This window comes from Sapajus apella, unplaced genomic scaffold, assembly GCF_009761245.1.
Source record: "Sapajus apella isolate SASKATOON/1434 unplaced genomic scaffold, GSC_monkey_1.0 scaffold2, whole genome shotgun sequence".
NCBI lineage: Eukaryota > Metazoa > Chordata > Mammalia > Primates > Cebidae > Sapajus > Sapajus apella.
In genome coordinates, this window is record NW_022436942.1 from 62,526,007 (window position 1) to 62,547,578 (window position 21,572).

A 21,572-nucleotide genomic window follows, 5' to 3' on the forward strand; every position below is an offset into this window, starting at 1 on the left:
AAAAAAAAAAAAAAAAAAAAAAAAAAAAAAAAAAAAAGATGTTGTGGTTATCCTTCCCTAAGGTGTAGCTTGTGCTGAATCAGTAAAGGGTAGAAGCTGCCCAAATTAGGGGAAGACCAGTGTGTAGCATTGAAGCAGGGCTTTGCTGAAAGTAATTCAGGAATAATACCTGATGTATTTTACTCCAGTGATGGTGTATTTGAAAGTCTTGTAGGTTCAGTCCTTTCAAATAACCTTTGGAGGTATAGTTGCCAATGTAAAAGCTTATTCTGTTTCTCAGATAAAATATACTCCGTTAAACAAACTTCTGACTCTTGTCTTCCCTCCCTAAAAATAAATTTGGAAATATCATAGATATTGTGAACTTTTTAATGAGCTCCTCATGTGAAAATTTTAGGAAATTTTATAATACAGAAGAAAAACTTCTTCAATATTCTTCCTTAGAAACCAAATTAGATTAAACTTTAAAATGCTTTTTAAATTATCACCTAATAGGATATGGGTTGCATTAGGGCTATAGACTGTCAGTAAACCTGCTTTTTTAGCTACTTGGCAACTTGCTTGGAAATGGCCATGTTCTTTTTTCAGGTTATTGCTTAATCTGTTATTGTTTGAGTGGAGTTTTGTTAGAGGATTCTAAGGTTTCCAGCGGATTCTAACAATTTTACTACTATAATCTGCATAATTTTAAAATCTACTCTCACAACTATCTGAATATCTCTTAATTTTTATCCTGGAGTTGAACTAATCATCATGGTATATGAAGTACCCAGGTATTGATTGCTTGTTATGCTTTAAGGTCTATAGCTTAATTTTAAAAAAAAATGAATTTTTAATAGCCCAGTTCCGATCTGTCATGTTAACCTTTCCAACTCATTTTAATTAATTTTATTTTCCAGGAAGCAGCCCAATATGGCAAGAAGGTGATGGTCCTGGACTTTGTCACTCCCACCCCTCTTGGAACTAGATGGGGTGAGCTTTTAAAATACTCTAGAAGTGATGTTTTCGAAGCTGTTTTCCCCTGGCTCCTAAAACCTAATTGAAAAAATCAAAAACTAAGTTAAAGAAAAACCAGCCCCAAAACATATATATCTTTTATTTGAGCTAAGTTAAAATGGATCAGGTTAAATGCTAAAAATTTAGGTTATCTAGCATATATAGGGGCTTATTAACTGAAAATAGAAACTTTTCATATATGGATTTCTGTTTTAAATCTACCTCCTACATTCAACAAGAACTGGAATCAGATACCTTACTGCATAGCCCTTGCTGCTTCTGAGTTTTTATATGTTCCTTATTCATTTATTCAACAAATATTTATTGAAGATTTATTATGAACCAAGGCAGTGACTGTAGCAGTGAACTTGGTACATTCAAAGTTCCTGCCCTTGTGGAGCTTATGTTCTAAGTGGGGAGACAAAATATATGTAAGAACTTTAGGAATTGTGGTAAGTGGCATTGAAAAAATTATATAGTGGTATAGAGAGGAAGTAGATAAAGGAGAGTTTAACTTTGAGAAGATTATCAGGGGAGGCATCTGAAGAGGTGACATTTAGAAGAGGCCAAAGAATGAGAATGAGCCAGCTGTCAAAAGGTGAGGCAGAACCTTCCAGGCAGCTTTCCTCTTTCTCTGAAGATAGCACATACAAAGGCCCTGAGGTAGGTAAGAGTCCTTCATGGTTGTGGTGTGGCTATCGGGAGCTGGAAGTGGTGATGTGAGCTGAGACCAGAGAGGAAGACAGGTGTCACTATTGAGGGCTTTGTAGGCCAAGATGAGGAATTTGGACTAATCAGAGCATATAATTTAGACCAAATTGGACTAATCAAAACATATAAATGAACCTTTGAAGACTCTTAAGACAGGGGAGCCATGTGATAATACAAATTTTTTTTTTTTTTTTTTTTTGAGACGGAGTCTTGCTCTGTCGCCAGACTGGAGTACAGTGGCACAATCTCTGCTCACTGCAACCTCGGTCCTTGGGTTCAAGCGAGCCTCCTGCCTCGGCCTCCCAAGTAGCTGGGACCGCAGGCGCACGCCATGACACATAGCTAATTTTTGTATTTTTAGTAGAAACGGGGTTTCACTATGTTGGCCAGGATGGTCTCCATCTCTTGACTTTGTGAGCCACCGTGCCTGGCCATGATAATATAAATTTTGTTAAAGATTACTTGACTGCTTGCATTAGAAGGAACAAAGAAGCAAGAAGTCTATATAAGGTGATGTCACAAATTCTGATTCATCCGTGCAGCAGATATTTAATGTATCAATTCTGTGTCAGACACCGTTCTTGGTGCTAGGTATTTCCCTTTTGCCCTGTGGAGCTTACACTCCAGAGTGACACTGGTAGCATTCTGCTTAGAGGACTTACTTTGAGTTGTATTCTTTCTTATTCTTGTCATTTTGGTCACCTGCCTGTGTTTTGTTCTAATGGAAATAAGCTGTCACCATATTCTTTAAGCTTAGGGATATGAAACCTTTTTTTAGGGAGCAAGGGAAGTCATGCATCCTTTAAAAAAATCAAGTGAATGCTATAGGCCACCTTCTTAAAAAATGCTCATATATACCAACTTTTATATGTAGTTTAAGACCCACTACATTCTAATCATGCACAGCATAACAGCTCCTTTATCAGTTACCTCTGTGCATAGATTCAATGGCAAGTACAGCTGCTGCTTGAATTACAATGGGACTACATCGTGATAAAAATCTTTGTATGTTGAAAACATAAGTTGAAAATGCATTTAATATACCTAACCTACCGAACATCATAGCTTAGTCTAGTCTACCTTAAACATGCTCTGAACGCTTACATTAACCTAAGGTTGGGCAAAATCATCTAACACAAAATCTATTTTATAATAAAGTGTTGAATATCTCATATAATTTATTGAATACTATACTGAAAGTGAAACACAGTATGGTTGCATGGATATCAACATAAAGTAGAAAAATGACAAGTCAGAGGTTGTCTGTATAGGGTTGTGTACATAGTAAAATTTCAATTTCTGGCATCTTTATCAGCAGTCATTTAATTTTGAATCTTTGAAGTATGTGGAAATTGTGGAAATCTGCCCCTCTTTTTGTTTTGTTTTAGGATGATATTGCTGTGTTTGGTATAAAAGGGTCCCTGAACTTAGGAATGTTGTGAAGATTTAGGAATAAACTTATATAAACATTATTGGCCACATTAAGCATATATAATACAATATTTCTTAGAATTGTAATAATTGTTGACTTTTTTTTTCTTTGAAGGTTTGTAAGGTTTGAAAAGCAGGCTATAAACTGATTTCTCAATGTTTTTGTAGGTCTTGGAGGAACATGTGTGAATGTGGGTTGCATACCTAAAAAACTGATGCACCAAGCTGCTTTGTTAGGACAAGCCCTACAAGACTCTCGAAACTATGGATGGAAAGTCGAGGAGACAGGTACAGGAGGGAAAAGCTACTCTTCTGTTTGTGCTTTTAAGGGGTTGAGCTGCAATCTTGCAATGCATCATCCATTTCCGTGAAGATAGCAAATAGTCTAGTTGTTTTTTGTTTTTGTTTTTTGAGACAGAGTCTTACTCTGTTACCCACGCTAGAGTTCAGTGGCAGTGACGTGATCTCCACTCACCGCAACCTCTGCCTCCTGGGTTCAAGCAATTCTCCTGCCTCAGCCTCCCAGTAGCTTGGATTACAGGCGCCCGCCACCATGCCCAGCTAATTTTTGTATTTTTAGTAGTAACAGAGTTTCACCATTTTGGTTAGGCTGGTCTTAAACTCCTGACCTCGTGATCCACCCGCCTTGGCCTCCCAAAGTTCTGGGATTATAGGCGTGAGCCACTGTGCCCAGCCAGCCTAGTTGTTTTTATTGTTTACATTTTTGATAGATACAGTCACTGGAATTATCCTTTGTCAAGTATTTACATAGTTGTAATGGTAATAACAGATACTGCATTTGGACTATGGGGTTTCTATAATATAAAATTAGAATTCTTTTGAATATATTGTCATGTAGTGTTTGTGAGAAATCATGCAGTGTTTATAATTTGTAAGGAAGTACTAATAATGTTTGTTTTCTTGAAGCTTTTGCATTTTTCTCCCTCCAAAGAAGTCTGTTTCACGAGCCAGTATTTGTCGGGGGTGGTGGGTGGTTGTTGAAGAGAGGGAGTAGTTAGACTTTGTTGGATTAAAAATATTCAGAGTACCCTGGATAACCTAGAAACCCTAGATGAGTTGAAGAGATTGGAATTATTAATTTTAGAAAGCAGGTTGCATTATCTATTAGAATAATAAAGTGAGAACCGGCACAGCTTCCTGGCTAATTTATGACATATGTCACTCTGTTATGAAGAGTGAAACTCCAACCTCTATCTGATTGAGGTTTGAGACCTATGGATTATGGAGCATTTGAAAGAAAATACTCTAGCCAGTAGCCAGGGTAAACTGTTTTGTGTTTTTTCCAGAGTTTTAATTGTTTATTAAATGTAAAGATAAGACATAAATACATACTTTGAAAAATTTTGCTCTCACTCAAACTAGTCATGCTTCCTTTGTTGACACTTTGACTTTCTATTTAAAATCAATAGTACCTTTTTTTTTCTTTTTGAGACGGAGTCTCGCTCTGTCACCCAGGCGCGATCTCGGTTCACTGCAACCTCTTCCTCCTGGGTTCAAGTGAGTGCAATGGCGAGATCTCGGTTCACTGCAACCTCCTCCTCCTGGGTTCAAGCGATTCTCCTGCCTCAGCCTCCTGAGTAGCTGGGATTACAGCCACCTCTCTCCGTGCCTGACTAAGTTTTGTATTTTACCATGTTGGTCAGGCTGGGTTTCACCATGTTGGTCAGGCTGGTCTCCCAACACCTGACCTCGTGATCCGCCCGCCGCAGCCTCCAACGTGCTGGGATTGCAGGTGTGAGCCATTGCGCCTGGCCTAATAGTACCCTTTTCAAGTCTGGAATCTTAGAAAATCACTAACTTTTAAAGTTTTATAATGTTGGGATCACATTATTTGTTGAGATCCTTGAGAGAGAAAGAGATATGAGAAGAAATTTTGTAAAACATTGATAATTGCTGCGGCTTAGATGATTGGCACGTGTGGGTGAGTTATATACTATTCTGTTCTACTTTTAGTAGAGAAACAGCAAGTCCTGAGCCTTTCATGGTGGTGGTGGTAAACAGAGGCCAGGCAGGCAGGTTGGTCCAGGCTTCCTGTAGAGCCATAACCACAGTGGCATCTGCAGTTATTATTTTTTCTTTCAGTTGAACCAGTCTCTTAAGGTTTGCTTTAATTCTAACATATGTTCATATGAATTCAATATCCATGAACTGTCTATTCTCTAGGAGGCTTTAAATCAATTTTTGTATGCTGTCATTCCCACTTCCAGAGGCTGACCAGCAAGTGTTATAAGTCTGTTTTCAACACTTTCTGTATAGCCAGGCTACTTGCCCACTGAATTGGTCTCCATATTCCTCATTTCCATGAGAGAAGATTTCAGTGTATGTTGATTTGCTTCTTCCATCCAAATCACAGCTGCCCTAGGACCTGTCTTCTGCCTACCACTAGAGTATATTTACCTGTATCTTGTTTTTTTCCTAGTAATTTATAAGATATTAATTATTGGGCCAGGTGGCTCATGCCTGTAATCCCAACAGTTTGGGAGTCCAAGGTGGAAGGACCACTTTGAGGCCAGGAGTTTGAGAGTACCTTGGGCAACAAAGGAAGACCCTGTCTCTACAAAAAAAAAAAAAAAAAAAAAAAAAACTTAGTTGGACATGGAAGCCCTCACCTATAGTCCCAGCTTCTCAGGTGGCTGAAGCAGGAGGATAACTTGAGTTCAGGAGTTCGAGGCTGCAGTGAGTGATGATTGATTACACCACTGCACTCCAGCCTGGGCAACAGAGCTAGACCCTATCTCTAAAGATGAGATTATTGAGGCTGGGCGCAATGGCTCAAACACCTGTAATCCCAGCACTTTGGGAGGGTGAGGTGGGCAGATCAAGAGGTCAAGAGATGGAGACCATCCTGGCCAACATGATGAAACCCCATCTCTACTAAAAATGCAAAAATTACCTGGGTGTACTGGCGTGTGCCTGTAGTCCCAGCTCTTGGGAGGCTGAGGCAGGAGAATCTGTTGAACCCAGGAGGCGGAGGTTGCAGTTAGCTGAGATTGCGCCACTGCCCTCCAGCCTGGCAACAGAGTAAGACTCTGTGTCCCAAAAAAAAAAAAATTAGCCACACTGCCACGTGTGTTCCAATGCAACAATTTTGCACGTTCTTCACATGTACCCCAAAACCTAAAATGCAATAAAATAAATAAATGGGAAAAAAAAAAATTAGCTGGGTGTGGTGGCCTGCACTTGTAGTCCCAGCTACTCAGGAGGCTGAGGCATGAGAATAGTTTGAACCCTGTGAGGGTGGAGGTTGCAGTGAGCTGATGGTGCCACTGCATTCCAGTCTGGGCAACAGAGCAAGACTCTGTCTGGGGGGAAAAAAAGAAAGATTATTGAATAACAAAGAATTGATTTTTATCCTTTGAAATTTAACATTGCTTTAGTGCCCTGACTTAAAAGATTAATTTCATTATGACAGAATAAAAAGAATTTTTAAAAGTTCTATTATAAGATGTGGGAGTTTGGAGGGAAATGAGATAGACTCTTAAAATTCTGTCTAGATGAACAGTGAGTGAATTTTTTTCTGTAAAAGGCCAAATGGTAAATATTTTAGGATTCTTGGGCCACTGGGTCTCTAGTAGCCAATTAACTCTGCTCATGTAGTATGAAAGCAGCACTAGAAAATATTGAAATAAATACACATGGCTGTATTTTAATAAAGGCTGTATTTTAATAAAGCTTTATTTACAAAAAGGTGATGGGCTGGATTGGCCCATGGTGCCAATTTGCCAGTCCCTAGCATAAACACTGTTACTAGTGTAGTGACTCAGTAGTTGGCTACATCAGAAACTCTTGGATTTTCTTAAAATAGAGAATCCTAAACCTTAATATATTCCAGAAATCAGTAAAATTTGAGTTCATTTCTAGATAAAGAAGGAAAAAGTTTGTGTATTGTTACTTTAGTTTAAAATTGTCAGTTCTGTCTTATATTTATTTAATTGTATTAGTCTTATAAAAGGGAAAGAATATTTGAAGATGAAAAAGTAACATACGTGCGCAAAATGGAGGATACGCCCTTTTAGATTGCCTTTAGAGCTCTGCTACTTGTATTTCGCTTGTGTGGTTATTGAGAAATGATCTTTGCCAGGAGTTGAAAAGCCAAACAAGATTTTGTCTTATTTTCTTGTACAGTTAAGCATGATTGGGACAGAATGATAGAAGCTGTACAGAATCACATTGGCTCTTTGAACTGGGGCTACCGAGTAGCTCTGCGGGAGAAGAAAGTTGTCTATGAGAATGCTTATGGGCAATTTATTGGTCCTCACAGGATTAAGGTAATTGTGTGACATCCTGACTTAGCTCTTTTTTTTTTTTTTTTAGGTTTAGTTGGAAAATGTTAACATATTATAGTAAAAGTATATATATGTGAAAGTATTATAGTAAAAGTATATATATGTGACAGTATTATAGTAAAAGTATATATATGTCACCTAGACTATCCAGTTTGGTGATTTTGCTGTCATATCCAATGGGGCCTTGCGTGGAGGTATGGTAAAATGTAAGCATACTGGACTGGATCACCTGGATTTGAGGCTTGGCTCTGCCTCTTAGTAGCATTGTGACTTTGACTAAGTCTGTTAAATACTCAGCCTTAATTTATCCTTTTTATTATATTATTGTCCTCATTATAAGGATGAAATGAGATAATGTAGTGAATGACCTTTGTTAATATGAAGCTTACAATTCTGAGGAACGATTACTTAATAAGGTTTTCATATTGGTTCCTTTGTAGGCAACAAATAATAAAGGCAAGGAAAAGATTTATTCAGCAGAGAGATTTCTCATTGCCACTGGTGAAAGACCACGTTACTTGGGCATCCCTGGTGACAAAGAATACTGCATCAGCAGGTAAGGAAAAAATGCAGGGAGGAAAAGAAAAACCCATTGTGGATTTTTGCTTTTGCAAGTTTCTTCAAATCCGCTTCATCAATTTCTTGGACTTCAGACAGATTTCTTTGCCACATTGTGCCCTCTCTAGGGGCCAGGGTTTGGGAGAAAGAAAAAAAGAAAGGAAAAATTATTTTAAAGGAAAGCTTTTTTTTTTTTTTTTTTTTTTTTTTTTGAGACAGATTCTCATTCTGTTGCCAGACACCAGGCTGGAGAGCAGTGGCGTGATCTCGGCTCACTGCAACCTCCGCCTACCGGGTTCAAGCAGTGCTCCTGCCTCGGTCTCCCAAGTAGCTGGGACTATAGGCGTGCACCACCACACCCAGCTAATTTTTGTATTTTTCAGTAGAGATGAGGTTTCACCATGTTGGCCAGGATGGTCTCGATTTCTTGACCTTGTGATCCACCTGCCTCGGCCTCCCAAAGTGCTAGGATTACAGGCATAAGCCACCGCGCCCGGCCAGGAGAACATTTTAAATATTGAAAACTTGGTCATCTTGTTACACAGAGTTAGTAGCACTAACATACTAGCATATAGATTTATATTTACATTTGTATTTGAAATTTATATGTGTGTGAGTATATAAGTATATATTTAAAAAGCCAAATGAATATTCACATTTTGTAAAATAAGTATAATACGTATATACATTTAGATTTTGTAGAATGAGGCTCATGTATTATCCTTCAGCACATACAGAATGGCCACTATAAGAATTAGAGGATGGCAGGCCATTTAGATTTATCGACCTCTAGACCCCACTGAATGCTGTTTGAATGGTTGCAGTGTCATTGTAGAAGGACCTCTTGAAACCAGTCAAGCAAGGAGAGGTTTTTCTGTGTGGTTTATTTTTGCCCATCAAATGAAAACACTGCTGACATTGTTCAGGAGCTTTCAATTATGAAGTCATTAAGACAGAGTGTTGGTAAATGTGTCCTCTTGAATGCTTTTTGCTCAGGAGTTTCTGATTGTCTTATAAGTTACTCTTCTCCTTCAGGCTGTTTTTGGTATATGATATTATCCTTTCCCACATGGTGGGAGAGGCAGGTCTCTGGGGCCTTTTTAACAAGGATATTAGCCCCATTCATGAGAGCTCTGCCCTCATGGCCTAATCACCTCCCAAAAGGTCCACCCCTTAGTATGATTGCCTTGGGGTTTAGGATTTTAATGTATGCATTTTGGGGGTACATAAGCATTCAGACAATAGCAGGCTCCCTTCCGATATTTTTTAAAAACTCGTTCTTGGCTCATGCCTATAATCTCAGCACTTTGGGAGGCCGAGGTGGTCAAATTACGAGGTCAGAAGATTGAGACCATCCTGGCCAACATGGTGAGTGAAACCCTGTCTCTACTAAAAATACAAAAATTAGCTGGGCATGGTGGCACGTGCCTGTAGTCCCAGCTACTCAGGAGGCTGAGGCAGGAGAATTGCCTGAACCCAGGAGGTGGAGGTTGTGGTGAGCCGAGATCGCGCCATTGCACTCCAGCCTGGGTAACCAGAGCGAAACTCCATCTCAAAAAAAAAAAAAAAAAAAAAAAAAAAAAAAAAAAAGCCAGGCAAGATGGCTCACACCTGTAATGCCAGCACTCTGGGAGGCCATGGCAGGTGGATCACCTGAGGCCAGGAGTTCGAGACCAATCTGGCCAACATGGTGAAACCCCGTATCCACTAAAAAATAACAAAATTAGCCAGGCTTGGTGGCGGGTCCCTATAATCTCAACTACTCTGGAGGCTGAGGCAGGAGAATCCTATGCTAGGTGGAGGTTGTGAGCCGAGATCATGCCACTGCACTACAGCCGGGGCAACAGGGTGAGACTTCATCTCAAAACAAACCAAACAAACAAGAAAAACAACTCATTCTCTAACAATGCTTTTATTTTTATGATCTCTGTGTCCTGTATATTCCTAGCTCAACTAGAAGACTTTTGTCAGCTTCTACTTTTTATAGTTGGCTTTTATATTTCAAGATATTGAAAGTTTTTTGGTTTCTTTTCTCCATGTTTGTTCACACTCTTGATAATAATTGGTTTCCACTAAGAAGAAGTAACACAGATTTTTCCACCTCAGAGAGACCTGAATGGTGCATGAGGATGGAGGTTTGCGTTTGCAAATCTATGATTTATTCCAAACAGTTCAGAATCATTTAGTGTGAAGATGAGTTGTACTAACTGACTAATATCAGGAGTTACACAGTTTGCTGTGTTTAGCTATGGGTAGCTTGAATTACTCCCAACGCAACTGAGTGGCAAGAAAGGGTATCTAAGAATTATAAAAACTTCTCATGTATTATATGTGTAGCTAGTAGAATGTTTATCATCCTGAAAGTATGTTCTTAGCAAAGTAAAAATGTGTACTTGGATTTAGTAATTATTCATATATGAACATTATTTTTATTCTTTCTTCCTCTCCCCCACCCCACCCCACCAGTGATGATCTTTTCTCCTTACCTTACTGCCCGGGGAAGACCCTCATCGTTGGAGCATCCTATGTTGCTTTGGAATGTGCTGGATTTCTTGCTGGTATTGGTTTAGATGTCACTGTTATGGTTAGGTCCATTCTTCTTAGAGGATTTGACCAGGAAATGGCCAACAAAATTGGTGAACACATGGAAGAACATGGCATCAAGTTTATAAGACAGTTCGTACCAATTAAAGTAAGTGGGTTTGCCTGTGTAGGTTTGTTGATTCTATTCACGATAAAAGGCAAAAAGAGAGTTGAGTTGGTAGTGGAAGCATCCTTTCAGCATTATAAACCATCGGAAATGCTGATTCCCCTACTATTGTATATTGTTATACAAACCTGTACCTACCTAGCATCTAAACACCTATGTAACTTTGTTCTTACTTATAGATTAATAATCTCTTCCTTTGGTTTTCTTCTGTTTTCTTCTGTTTAATGCTTCCCTTATGCATTCCTTTGTCATCTTTGGTCTGGTAATACTTTGTTTCTTCATATGCACCAGAGATTTAAATAAGAATTCAAGAATAGGCACCCTCCGCACTCGCCGGCTCCCCATAGGACATCCCCCCTTGGTATACGATACAGTCTCAACATATACACTACACACTTCTGGCATCCCTGGTAGAGATTATCTCATTTATTTATGTATGCTAACCTTTTTTGCTCTTTTACTCTTTTGAAAAGTTCTAATAACATGCCACATCACACCTGGGACTTAACATTATCACAATAGTTTTGACACATAAGAGTGACAAAATTGAACACTTAGTATATGTCTCAGACTAATAGATAGTTTTCTCTAGTGCAGGGAAAATGGTGGGACTATTTTGTTAAGGAATTGTAGTTGTCATTTTTTTTTTTTTCGTCTCTCAATGGGTTAACTTGAGTTGTGTATGTGACTATGATCTCCTAATGCTGTTAGATAAGAATATGAACTTTGAGGTCGTCACGATCTGAATTCAAATACTGTTTGGCCAGTTTCTTGCTCTATGACTTTGGAAGAGTTACTTAACTTCTCTGAACCTGTTTCTTTTGTAAAATGAGGTTGATAATAGCATCTAAGAATTCTTGTGAGGATTGAATTAGCCAACACTTATAAAGTAATTAGAAAAGTACCTGGTAGAGAGTAAGTCTGAAGTGAATCTATCTCATAATATTGTTGTGGAGAGTAAGGCACAAATTTCCTGGAAGCTGTCAGTGCTTGATTACTGTAGCTGTTTTTAATTTTAATTTTTATTTTTGGAGATAGAGTCTCGCAATCTCTGCCTCCCAGGTTCAAGCGATTCTGGTGCCTCAGCCTCCTGAGTAGCTGGGACCACAGGTGCTCACCACCATACCTGGCTAATTTTTGTATTTTTAATAGAGAGAGGTTTCACCATGTTGGCCAGGCCGGTCTTGAACTCCTGACCTCAAGTGGTCCTCCCAGCTCAGCCTCTCAAAGTGCTGGGATTACAGGTGTGAGCCACCGCACCTGTCCTGTAGCTGTTTTTTTAGAGTAGAGGCATATATGCTATATTTGTATTAGAGCTATGATTCGAAAACAACAGCTGTATGTATATGCTGTACTGATAGAAAGTAACATGTTCCTATATAAATTTCTTAACATTTGGGGAGTTGTGGACCCCTTTGAAAACCTGGTGGACTAATCCTAGTAAAATGGGGTTGCCAGGGTATCTGATTCCCACAGGTAGGTATTAAACTCTTGCTGTATTCTAAAGTGACCGAGTGGAAGGAACCTTCGGTGGAGAGTGGGAAGAGAGTACATTTTGGATGGAGAATGCAGTATGTGTACAAAGGTCCTGTGGGGAGAAATACTGTTGTAGATAGAAAAAAGGCCTGATTGAAGTACAAAAGTGGATAAGGGTGGAGGTAGGATGAGGCCCTTATCGTTTTCAAAGAAATCTTAAGCAGTGGACCAATTAAACTCTTCTCTAAGGATTAGGACATTTTAATTAAAATTAAAGAGGAAAGACTTTTGCAGTATGTCCAAAGAAGTTTATTTAACTATATAAGAAAGAAAGGGAATTCAGGAAGGAAATCTTTATTTTTTATTGATGTCAAATAAAATAACCCTGGACAGTTTTCTAGGTGAAAGAATTTCTAAGTCATTGTACCTAGTCTGTAGGTTGTTGTTGACATCTATGTGTAGTGGGTTGGTATATTCATTTTCATCCACCATCATTCAAATATTAGGGGTTGCTCATTTCTTTCTACATCCTTAACAACCAGAAACAACCCCTGGTTCTGATAAATGCCCTCATTTCCTTTCCCACGCCGATATTTAAGACTTAATACAGTTACCTATATTACTACTGACCTATTCTAATATCTATCCTTTGTTGTCAGTGAAAGCTGAGCATCTGTAGTCAAAAGGGAATCTCTGAATTTGGGCAACAGTTGCCCTCCATGGGATTAATCGTTCTGGGTGAATTATAGGATAGAATCCTGGGAAAAGCAGTAAGTCATTGGTTTGATTTTAGGGATGATAGTGTGCTTTCTGTACCTTTCTTTTTTCCGTATTTTTCTCTGAATTTCTTTTTAAGACGAGTCTCACCATGTTGGCCAGGATGGTGTCGATCTCCTGACCTCGTGATCCACCCGCCTCGGCCTCTCAAAGTGTTGAGATTACAGGTGTGAGCCACCGGGCCCAGGCTTTTCTCTGAATTTTATTGCTTGAGAACTCTTTAAAAGAAAGCCCCTTTAGCAGACAGCATTGAGCAGCAAAAAGAAGGAGATAATCATTATCACCCTAATAATGTTAAGTGAGGGAGATGAGACATAAAAGACCTTTTTTTTTTTTTGAGATGGAGTCTGTGTCGCCCAGGCCACAGTGCAGTGGCTCCATCTTAGCTCACTGCAACTTCCACCTCTCAGGTTCAAGCGATTCCCCTGACTCAGCCTCTCAAGTAGCTGGGACTACAGGCATGTGCCACCATATCCGGCTAATTTTTGTATTTTTTTTTAAGTACAGACGGGGCTTCACCATCTTGGCCAGGCTGGTCTTGAACTCTTGACCTCTTGATCCACCTGCCTTGGCCTCCCAAAGTGCTAGGATTACAGGTGTGAGCTACTGCGCCCAGCCCATAAAAGACCTTTCAAGCAAGATTTTATATTTTAACTTTGAGTTAACCACATAGAAGGGGAAGTTACCGAATCCAACTTGATAAATGTTTTTATTTCACAGTAAAATTTTGTTACTCTTAACAGGTCGAACAAATTGAAGCAGGGACACCAGGCCGACTCCGAGTAGTAGCTCAGTCTACCAATAGTGAGGAAATCATTGAAGGAGAGTATAATACGGTAAGGAATGGGCTCAGGTTAATACTTTAGCAGAAAGCAAATAATGTGCTTATTGAATATTGTTTAGGAACTTAAAATGGCTCTTAGGGATTTCCAGGTGTACTGGTTCTATGCCCATTCTAAGACATCTCAATAATTTGTGATATTAAAATTTGTTTTGGTGGCCGGGCGTGGTGGCTCATGCCTGTAATCCCAGCACTTTGGGAGGCTGAGGTGGGCAGATCACAAGGTCAGGAGTTCGAGACTAGCCTGGCCAATGTGGTGAAACCCTATCTCTATTAAAACACAAAAATTAGCTGGGCATGGTGGCGGGCACCTGTAGTCCCAGCTTCTTGGGTGGCTGAGGCAGAAGCATTGTTTGATTCTGGGAGACAGAGGTTGCAGTGAGCTGAGATTGTGCCACTGTACTCCATCCAGCCTGGGCAACAGAGTGAGACTCCGTGTCCAAAAAGAAAAAATTGTTTTGGTATAGGGATGGCTTCAGATTTTTTCCACTATAACTTAAGGCAACAGAATTTTTTTTTTTTTTTTTGAGACTGAGTCTTACTCTGTCACCCGGGCTAGAGCGCGGTGGCACACTCTCGGCTAACTGCAGTCTCCACCTCCCAGGTTCAAGCGATCCTCCTGCCTCAGCCTTCCAAGTAGCTTGGACTATAAACATGTGTCTCCATACCAGACTAATTTTTGTATTTTTAGTGTAGATGGGGTTTCACCATGTTGGCCAGGCCAGTCTCGAACTCTTGACCTCATGACCCACCCGCCTCTGCCTCTCAAAATGCTGGGATTACAGGCATGAGCCACTGTGCCTGGCCAGGCAACAGAATTTTTAAATGGACCAGAATTCCTGTCTTGTGTTCTTCCCTTTCATCTCCCCAGGCAACCACTTAAAAAATAATTTAGTCATAGACTATGATGTTGTTGTCTTTAAACTTGGATAGGTTTATTAAGGCATTACAAATTCTCTTTTTCCTAATTAGAAGTGCAAAATAATTTCTGCTATTTCATGTTCAAAGGATTTTTTTCCCTGACGATTTTAATTTATTTAAACTCTTGTGTTACTTTTTTAATGAAATATTTATTTCCAGGTTTGATAAATGAAACCAGATTAACTTAGTAAGCAGAGAAAAATATGATTAAGTAATAAATGCAAAGCCTTTTTGTTGTTAGTCACTAATATATTAATAATTTTTCAGGTGTTGTTGGCAATAGGAAGAGATGCTTGCACAAGAAAAATTGGCTTAGAAACTGTAGGGGTGAAGATAAATGAAAAGTAAGAAAAAAATCTTTATTATGTAATATTTAATGCTATTTCAGTTATTTACAGCACTGGTCAATTATAGAATTTTAGTGTTTTTGTTTGTTTGTTTGTTTTTGACATAGAGTCTTGCCCTTTTGCCCAGGCTTGAGTGCAGTGGTGCAATCTCATGTCACTGCAACCTCTGCTTTCTGGGTTCAAGTGATTCTTGTGCCTTAGCTCCCTAATAGCTGGATTACAGACACCTGCCATCATGTCTCTAATCATGTTGGCCAGGCTGGTCTCCATCTCGTGGCCTCTAGTGATCCACCCACATCAGCTTCCCAAAGTGTTGGGATTACAGGCGCAGAAAACTTTTCTTCCAGTGGCATTCACTTTAGTATTTCTGTTTTCTTTTTCCATTTTGGGGGATGTTATAATTTAGAATCCTCACTCTTAACCTCTGTGTTGGAGTTCTTCCATTCTAAGATTTCTTAGAGTTTTCTTATTTCTTTGATTTTCAAAAGTGGCCAGAGTTGTCATGATAAGCTTTTTTGTTTCTTTGAGCTGTTTTATTTTTAATACATTAGCGCATTGTCCTCAGCTAGAGTCATGATTTTGGGCTTCCTTGGGAAAAAGGAGGATTTTGTTCTCCTTAATTAATTATGGTAATTAATGATAATTTTTAACTGAATAAAATTTCAGGACTGGAAAAATACCTGTCACAGATGAAGAGCAGACCAATGTGCCTTACATCTATGCCATTGGCGATATATTGGAGGGTAAGGTGGAGCTTACCCCAGTTGCAATCCAGGCAGGAAGATTGCTGGCTCAGAGGCTCTATGCAGGTTCCACTGTTAAGGTGAGTGTTGTGCTTATCCTCACTAGATACTGTTGTCAATAATACTCCCAGTTCCTTATTTAGGGGGCAGTTGGGAAGTTTCGCAGATCTTGAATATTTTAGTTATTTTGGTGATAGCATCCTAGATGTCCTTTATTAGCTGTATTCCAGACGAGATAGTATTAAGGCTGCTGTACATTTGTGACTTTATATGAAAATGGACATTCTTGGATTCATACTGTGAATAAAGATCTTGATTAATCAGGTTTCGGCACTATTGTTAAATAGCGTACTTCATATCCATATACTCTAAATAGTTGCATTTTATGTCTGTTTTATTATTGCCAATATAAATTAAATGTTCTAAGGTCTTTTTATGGCACTTATCTAGGCTATAAAAGGACTTGAGGATTTAGGTAATGGTGTCAGTGTGCAAAGTAACTTAAACCACTGTTCCCTCTGTCAATTTTGAACTTTTTTGAAGTGTACCCTTTTTTTTAAGTTTTAACTTTGCCTATTATAACTCCTTACCTCCATTTTTAAACAGTGTGACTATGAAAATGTTCCGACCACTGTATTTACTCCTTTGGAATATGGAGCTTGTGGCCTTTCTGAGGAGAAAGCTGTGGAGAAGTTTGGGGAAGAAAATATTGAGGTAATTTCTCTTTTCTCCTATATGAAATTACTACTTTAATCCTTCAGAATTTTAAAGTATACAGAAAAGTTGAAAAATAGTACAAAGAATTTTCATATACCCATTATCCAGAGTCATATATTACTAACATTTTGCCAATTTATTTTAGACACTTTCAGTATTTTCTCTCTCTCTCTCTCTCTCTCTCTCTCTCTCTCTGTGTGTGTGTGTGTGTGTGTGTGTGTGTGTGTGTGTGTGTGTGTGTGTGTGTGTGTGTGTGTTTCTGCGAATCATTTGAGAGTAAGTTGAATGCTCCTTTATCCCTAAATACTTACTGTATACTTCTATGAACAAGGGGATTTTCCTATATAACCACAGTGTAGTTACTACTTTCAGGAGATTTAGTATTGAGTAATATTTTTATTTGATTTAACTCTCATTTTCTAATTTTGTCAGTCAACCGAATTGTATTTCCCTTGTAAAAATCATATTTATTGATTTCTCTTGATTAATTATAGGAAAGTGAATGCTCTGACGATTAGTACTACTTGTTTATAGCATTACCTTCTAATTTGTACTAACTTTTCTGCTTACATTTTATCATGAACGAAAATGCACATGAAATACAGTATTCATTTCTATAATAAAGATATACTATTCTTATAATCAGAAAAAAATGTTAATAATGTGTTACTAATAGGCCAAGATATAACATGCTACTACCAATGCATGTAATAAAAATATTATTTTGTTTGTTTGTTTTGAGATAGAGTATCACTCTGTCGCTCAGGCTGGAGTGCAGTGGCGTGATCTCGGCTCACTGTAACCTCTGCCTCCAGGGTTCAAGTGATTCTTCTGCCTCAGCCTACTGAGCAGCTAGGACTACAGGCGCATGCCACCACCCCGGTTAATTTTTTGTAATTTTAGTAGAGACAGGGCTTCACCGTGTTAGCCAGGATGGCCTTGATCTCCTGACCTTGTGATCCACCCACCTCGAGCTCCCAAAGTGCTGGGATTACAAGTGTGGGCCATCATGCCCAGCCTGTACTTCTATTAAGGGGTGCTATACTATAATTTGTTAAGCCATTCTTTGATTAGCTTGTTTACAGTTTTTTCATTATTATAAGTAGAATGACGAACATCTTCATAATTCATTGTTTCTCAGATTATTTTTTGAAGATAGATCCTCCTATGAGTGTGTGTGTATATATATGACATACATATGTAATTAAATTTTGAAGTTTTTAACATATTTCATATTTCTTGATAGACAATATTTAAGTTTTTTAATTTGCTTTTTTGTTATAGAAGTGTAATGTGTTTGAGTTGAAGAAACTTTGAAAATTGTAAGGGAAAGAGGAAACAATTACTCATGGACTTATGTCTGTAACACAGCAATTTTTAGCAATTTGGGGTCATTCCTTTAATTTTTTTCCTATAAAATTATGATACTATGATACTGTACTTTAATTTTATAACCCATGTTTATTTTAAAAATTATATTATGTATTACAACATGGAAGAACACTACTTATGTCTTCATAATCAGTTTGCTTGTAAAAGGTAGCAAAACATGTTTTGAACTGAGGCTAGCAGCTGGGGGAGAAAAAAAAATCCATTTGGTCATCCAGGAATTACATCAGTAAGGATGCTGTCCTTCCAGACTTCGTTCCTCCCTCTCTTCTTCCTTCCTTCATTCCTTCCCTGTCTCCTTCCTTCATTGTTTTTAGTGAATTATGCCAAAGGAGGAAATGTCTTTTGGAAGCATTAAGCAAGAGAACTAGGTAATTACTATAATTGATCCTGGCACCTTATTTGTTTCTTGCCCAAGTTGTCATTCACATTGGGTAACAAGATAGTATTGAGGTATGCGTATGTGTGTGTTTTCAATGTAAGACAGCAGGTAATTAAATGGCTTCTTTCTCTCATTCCCTTGTTCTTTTTTGTTATGAGTTAGGGTGTATTCTTTTGAGGTTGAGATATACATAATTAAGGGATGAGCTTATAGCAAAAGTGCCTGACAGCAAGGAGTTTAAGGTCATTTACCTTTTGACCAGATTCCTATTTATTCCATGAATGTTATTGTTTAATGAAAGTCTACTTTGTCTCCACTGTCTTTCACCATATATAATGTTTGACAGACATGCTGTTTAAAATAATGTGTCTAAATTTTGCTTTTGTATTTTCTTAGGTTTACCATAGTTACTTTTGGCCATTGGAATGGACGATTCCATCAAGAGATAACAACAAATGTTATGCAAAAATAATCTGTAATACTAAAGACGACGTAAGTGCAATTCTCACTTAATCCTTTTCCAATAATTTTATTTTTACTTAGGTTTTTAAATTTTATTTTATTTTATTTTATTTTTGAGATGGAGTCTTGCTCTGTCCTCTAGGCTGGAGTGCGGTGGTGAAGTGTTGACTCCCTGCAACCTCTGTCTCTCGGGCTCAAGCAATTCTCCTGCCTTAGCCTCCTGAGTAACTGGGATTAGAGATGCATGCCACCATGCCCAGCTAATTTTTGTATTTTTTTTTAGTAGAGAAGGGGTTTTACCATGTTGGCCAGGCTGGTCTTGAACACCTAACCTCGTGATTTGCCCACCTCCCAAAGTGCTGGGATTACAAGCGTGAGCCACCACACCCAGCTTTAGTTTTTAATCTATAGCTTAGTTGGTCACATGGTACAGATGGCATTCCTTCAGTATTTCGCCTGCCAGTCTTCTCAGCTAATAGATATCAGCAGCCGGCAAGGACCTTGCCTGCTCTCCTCTCATCTTCACTGGCACGAGGCCCTGCACTTAGTCAACAGGCAGCCAAAACTTACTGAGAGAAGGAACCAAAGGCATAACTTGAGAACTGTCTGTTTGTTTTTATAAAAGAGAAACAATAAAGTCATCAGCTATCAAAATATAGTGAATAACAAAAAAGAGCAATGCACATTTGATGCTTAGCAACTGGGACTAATGAAAAAGAGCTCTTAATTGAATTCTAAGATTTCATTGCCTCCTGCTACATGTAACACTGGTCAGGTATTATTACATGTAAATCTAATGTATTTAAGTGCTTTTTAGTAGTTCCTCCTACAGATATACTTTATTTATACCATAAGGCCCCAATTGTCAGGGTGAATATGTGTAAGAGTACAAAGTGCTATATATTCCAATACTTTTTTTAGCAGGCACCTGTGAAGGCCTGTGAGCAAACTCTATGCCTCACAGGTTTTATTTCCATATGTACGAAATGAGGGATTGGATAGTTCATATTTTTTAAACTGTTTTGACTGCTGCCACACATTGTAACCTGGGACACAGGTATGCATATACACACACTCTCTTTAAGTGATGTATTGACTCTTAAGAAAACCAATCTTTTTAACTTATCTGACAGTTTTTAAAAAACGACCTCAGTAAAAGTATAAATGATGTTAAAGAATCTATATGTTAAAAGCCTAGTAAACTCTGATAATGTTTTAATCTCAAAATTTTAATATAATTAAGCCATGTTTCCTATTTGGAAACTACTGTTTTAGGCAGTAGGACAGTTACAGCTTGGTTTTTTGGTAGAACCCAGGGTTTTAGAAAACATTTTCCTGGATCCACTGCAAAAAAGAAAAGCTTCAAATGAATATACTAGGATAACCCATAATGAGCTACACAGTTAACATAAAAAACAATTGTATACATAGTTTTTATTTTTAGGCAGATTTTCTTAAAAGTTTTTTATATGGGCGTATATTAGATATCACTTTTGCTGCACACCAAAGGAGAAAATGTCAGGATTCTCATTGGCAGTATATTAACTGCCCGGTCTCGCTGAGAGACACTTCAATTGCTCATAGCAGTCAGTGAAACCTTGCAGGTTTCCTTCCTACCGAGCAAATCCATTTTAGCCATATGTATTTTGTTCTTTTTTCAGTGTTTCAATTTGTTCAAATGGCATTGCTAGTATAATGTGAAAAATAATTTTACTATCAATAAACCTGCCAATAGTTGAGGTCATAAGCAGGGTGACAGTGTTTTCAGTTATTTTCATAGATAAAGATGGTAATAGAGAAGATGAATATTTGTTACTGCTCTTTTGTCATGAGCTATCTGAGGCAAAAGCTTGTAGAACTTGGCTATCCCTGGGGCGTGCTTTATTCATTTTGAGTCAGTCACTTGACTTCAGTGTCTAAATGTCCTTGATTCCAAATTGTACTTACAATGTTTATTTGCTGGCTTTTGTTCTCTGCTATTTTTTTTTTAACATAAAATGTTTAAAATATAATAAAGATGAGGAAAGTACTCACCATCCAAAGTCAACGAATGTTAACATTTTGCTGTATTTGCTTCAGATTGTTTCTTATGAGAGAAACAATCACATATGCAGTTTACAACAGCTTAAATTTTTGAGCACTTAATATGTACTAGGCACTATAAAAGTCTACAGGTAATAGCTTATGTAATCCTTACACAAGCCTGTGAGGTATATGCTGTTGTTTTCCCCTTTTTTTAGATAAGGAAACTGAAGCACGCGGAAGTTAAATAATTGTATTCAAATCATTTACCTAGGTAAGGGCAGATCTGTACATTCATTCTCACACAATGTAGATACCATGCTATTAACTATTATTCCTGTGCAGTCTTCTGTCTTCCTTCGCTCCCCGAGAGGCAAAACTTAATGCAGTCAAAGGGTCTCTCATACTTAACGTTCTTCTGTTTGTCACCTATTTACGAATGCATAAACATTATACAGTGTTTGTGGTTTAATTGAAGGTGGCATCCTCATTATATAGAGTTCTGCAACTTTTTTATAATCTCATATTTTTAGATCCTTTTCACATTATTACGTGTAAATGTATTTTAAGTGGTTTTTAGTAGTTCCTCCTACAGATTATACTTTATTCATACCCTAAACCCGAAAATGTCAGGGTGAATATGTGTTAAGAGTACAATATACAGTATATTACTGTCCTTTGTCAGCAGAACAACTTCCTGATTGTTCCCAGGGTGTGACAGAACCTTAGACAAGTTCTGCACCCCACAGCCTGAGTTGTTGCCTCATTTGTTATGATGAGAT

At 38.1% G+C, this 21,572-nt stretch overlaps 1 protein-coding gene across 9 annotated transcripts in view; it reads left to right on the forward strand.

Annotated features, from left to right (window-relative positions):
• TXNRD1 (thioredoxin reductase 1) overlaps positions 1 to 21,572 on the forward strand; it is a 92,594-nt gene that overhangs the window by 57,588 nt on the left and 13,434 nt on the right. For 5 of the 9 annotated variants that reach the window (XM_032299839.1, XM_032299823.1, XM_032299833.1 and 2 more), the window contains 10 exons: positions 900 to 972; positions 3,307 to 3,426; positions 7,285 to 7,427; positions 7,886 to 8,001; positions 10,470 to 10,695; positions 13,710 to 13,802; positions 14,996 to 15,072; positions 15,742 to 15,898; positions 16,425 to 16,532; positions 18,703 to 18,804. In XM_032299839.1, coding sequence (XP_032155730.1) covers positions 900 to 972; positions 3,307 to 3,426; positions 7,285 to 7,427; positions 7,886 to 8,001; positions 10,470 to 10,695; positions 13,710 to 13,802; positions 14,996 to 15,072; positions 15,742 to 15,898; positions 16,425 to 16,532; positions 18,703 to 18,804 — 1,215 coding nt within the window. The remainder of the gene's footprint in view (positions 1 to 899; positions 973 to 3,306; positions 3,427 to 7,284; positions 7,428 to 7,885; positions 8,002 to 10,469; positions 10,696 to 13,709; positions 13,803 to 14,995; positions 15,073 to 15,741; positions 15,899 to 16,424; positions 16,533 to 18,702; positions 18,805 to 21,572) is intronic. The other 4 variants (XM_032299853.1, XM_032299851.1, XM_032299852.1 and 1 more) reach the window with 1 other exon arrangement.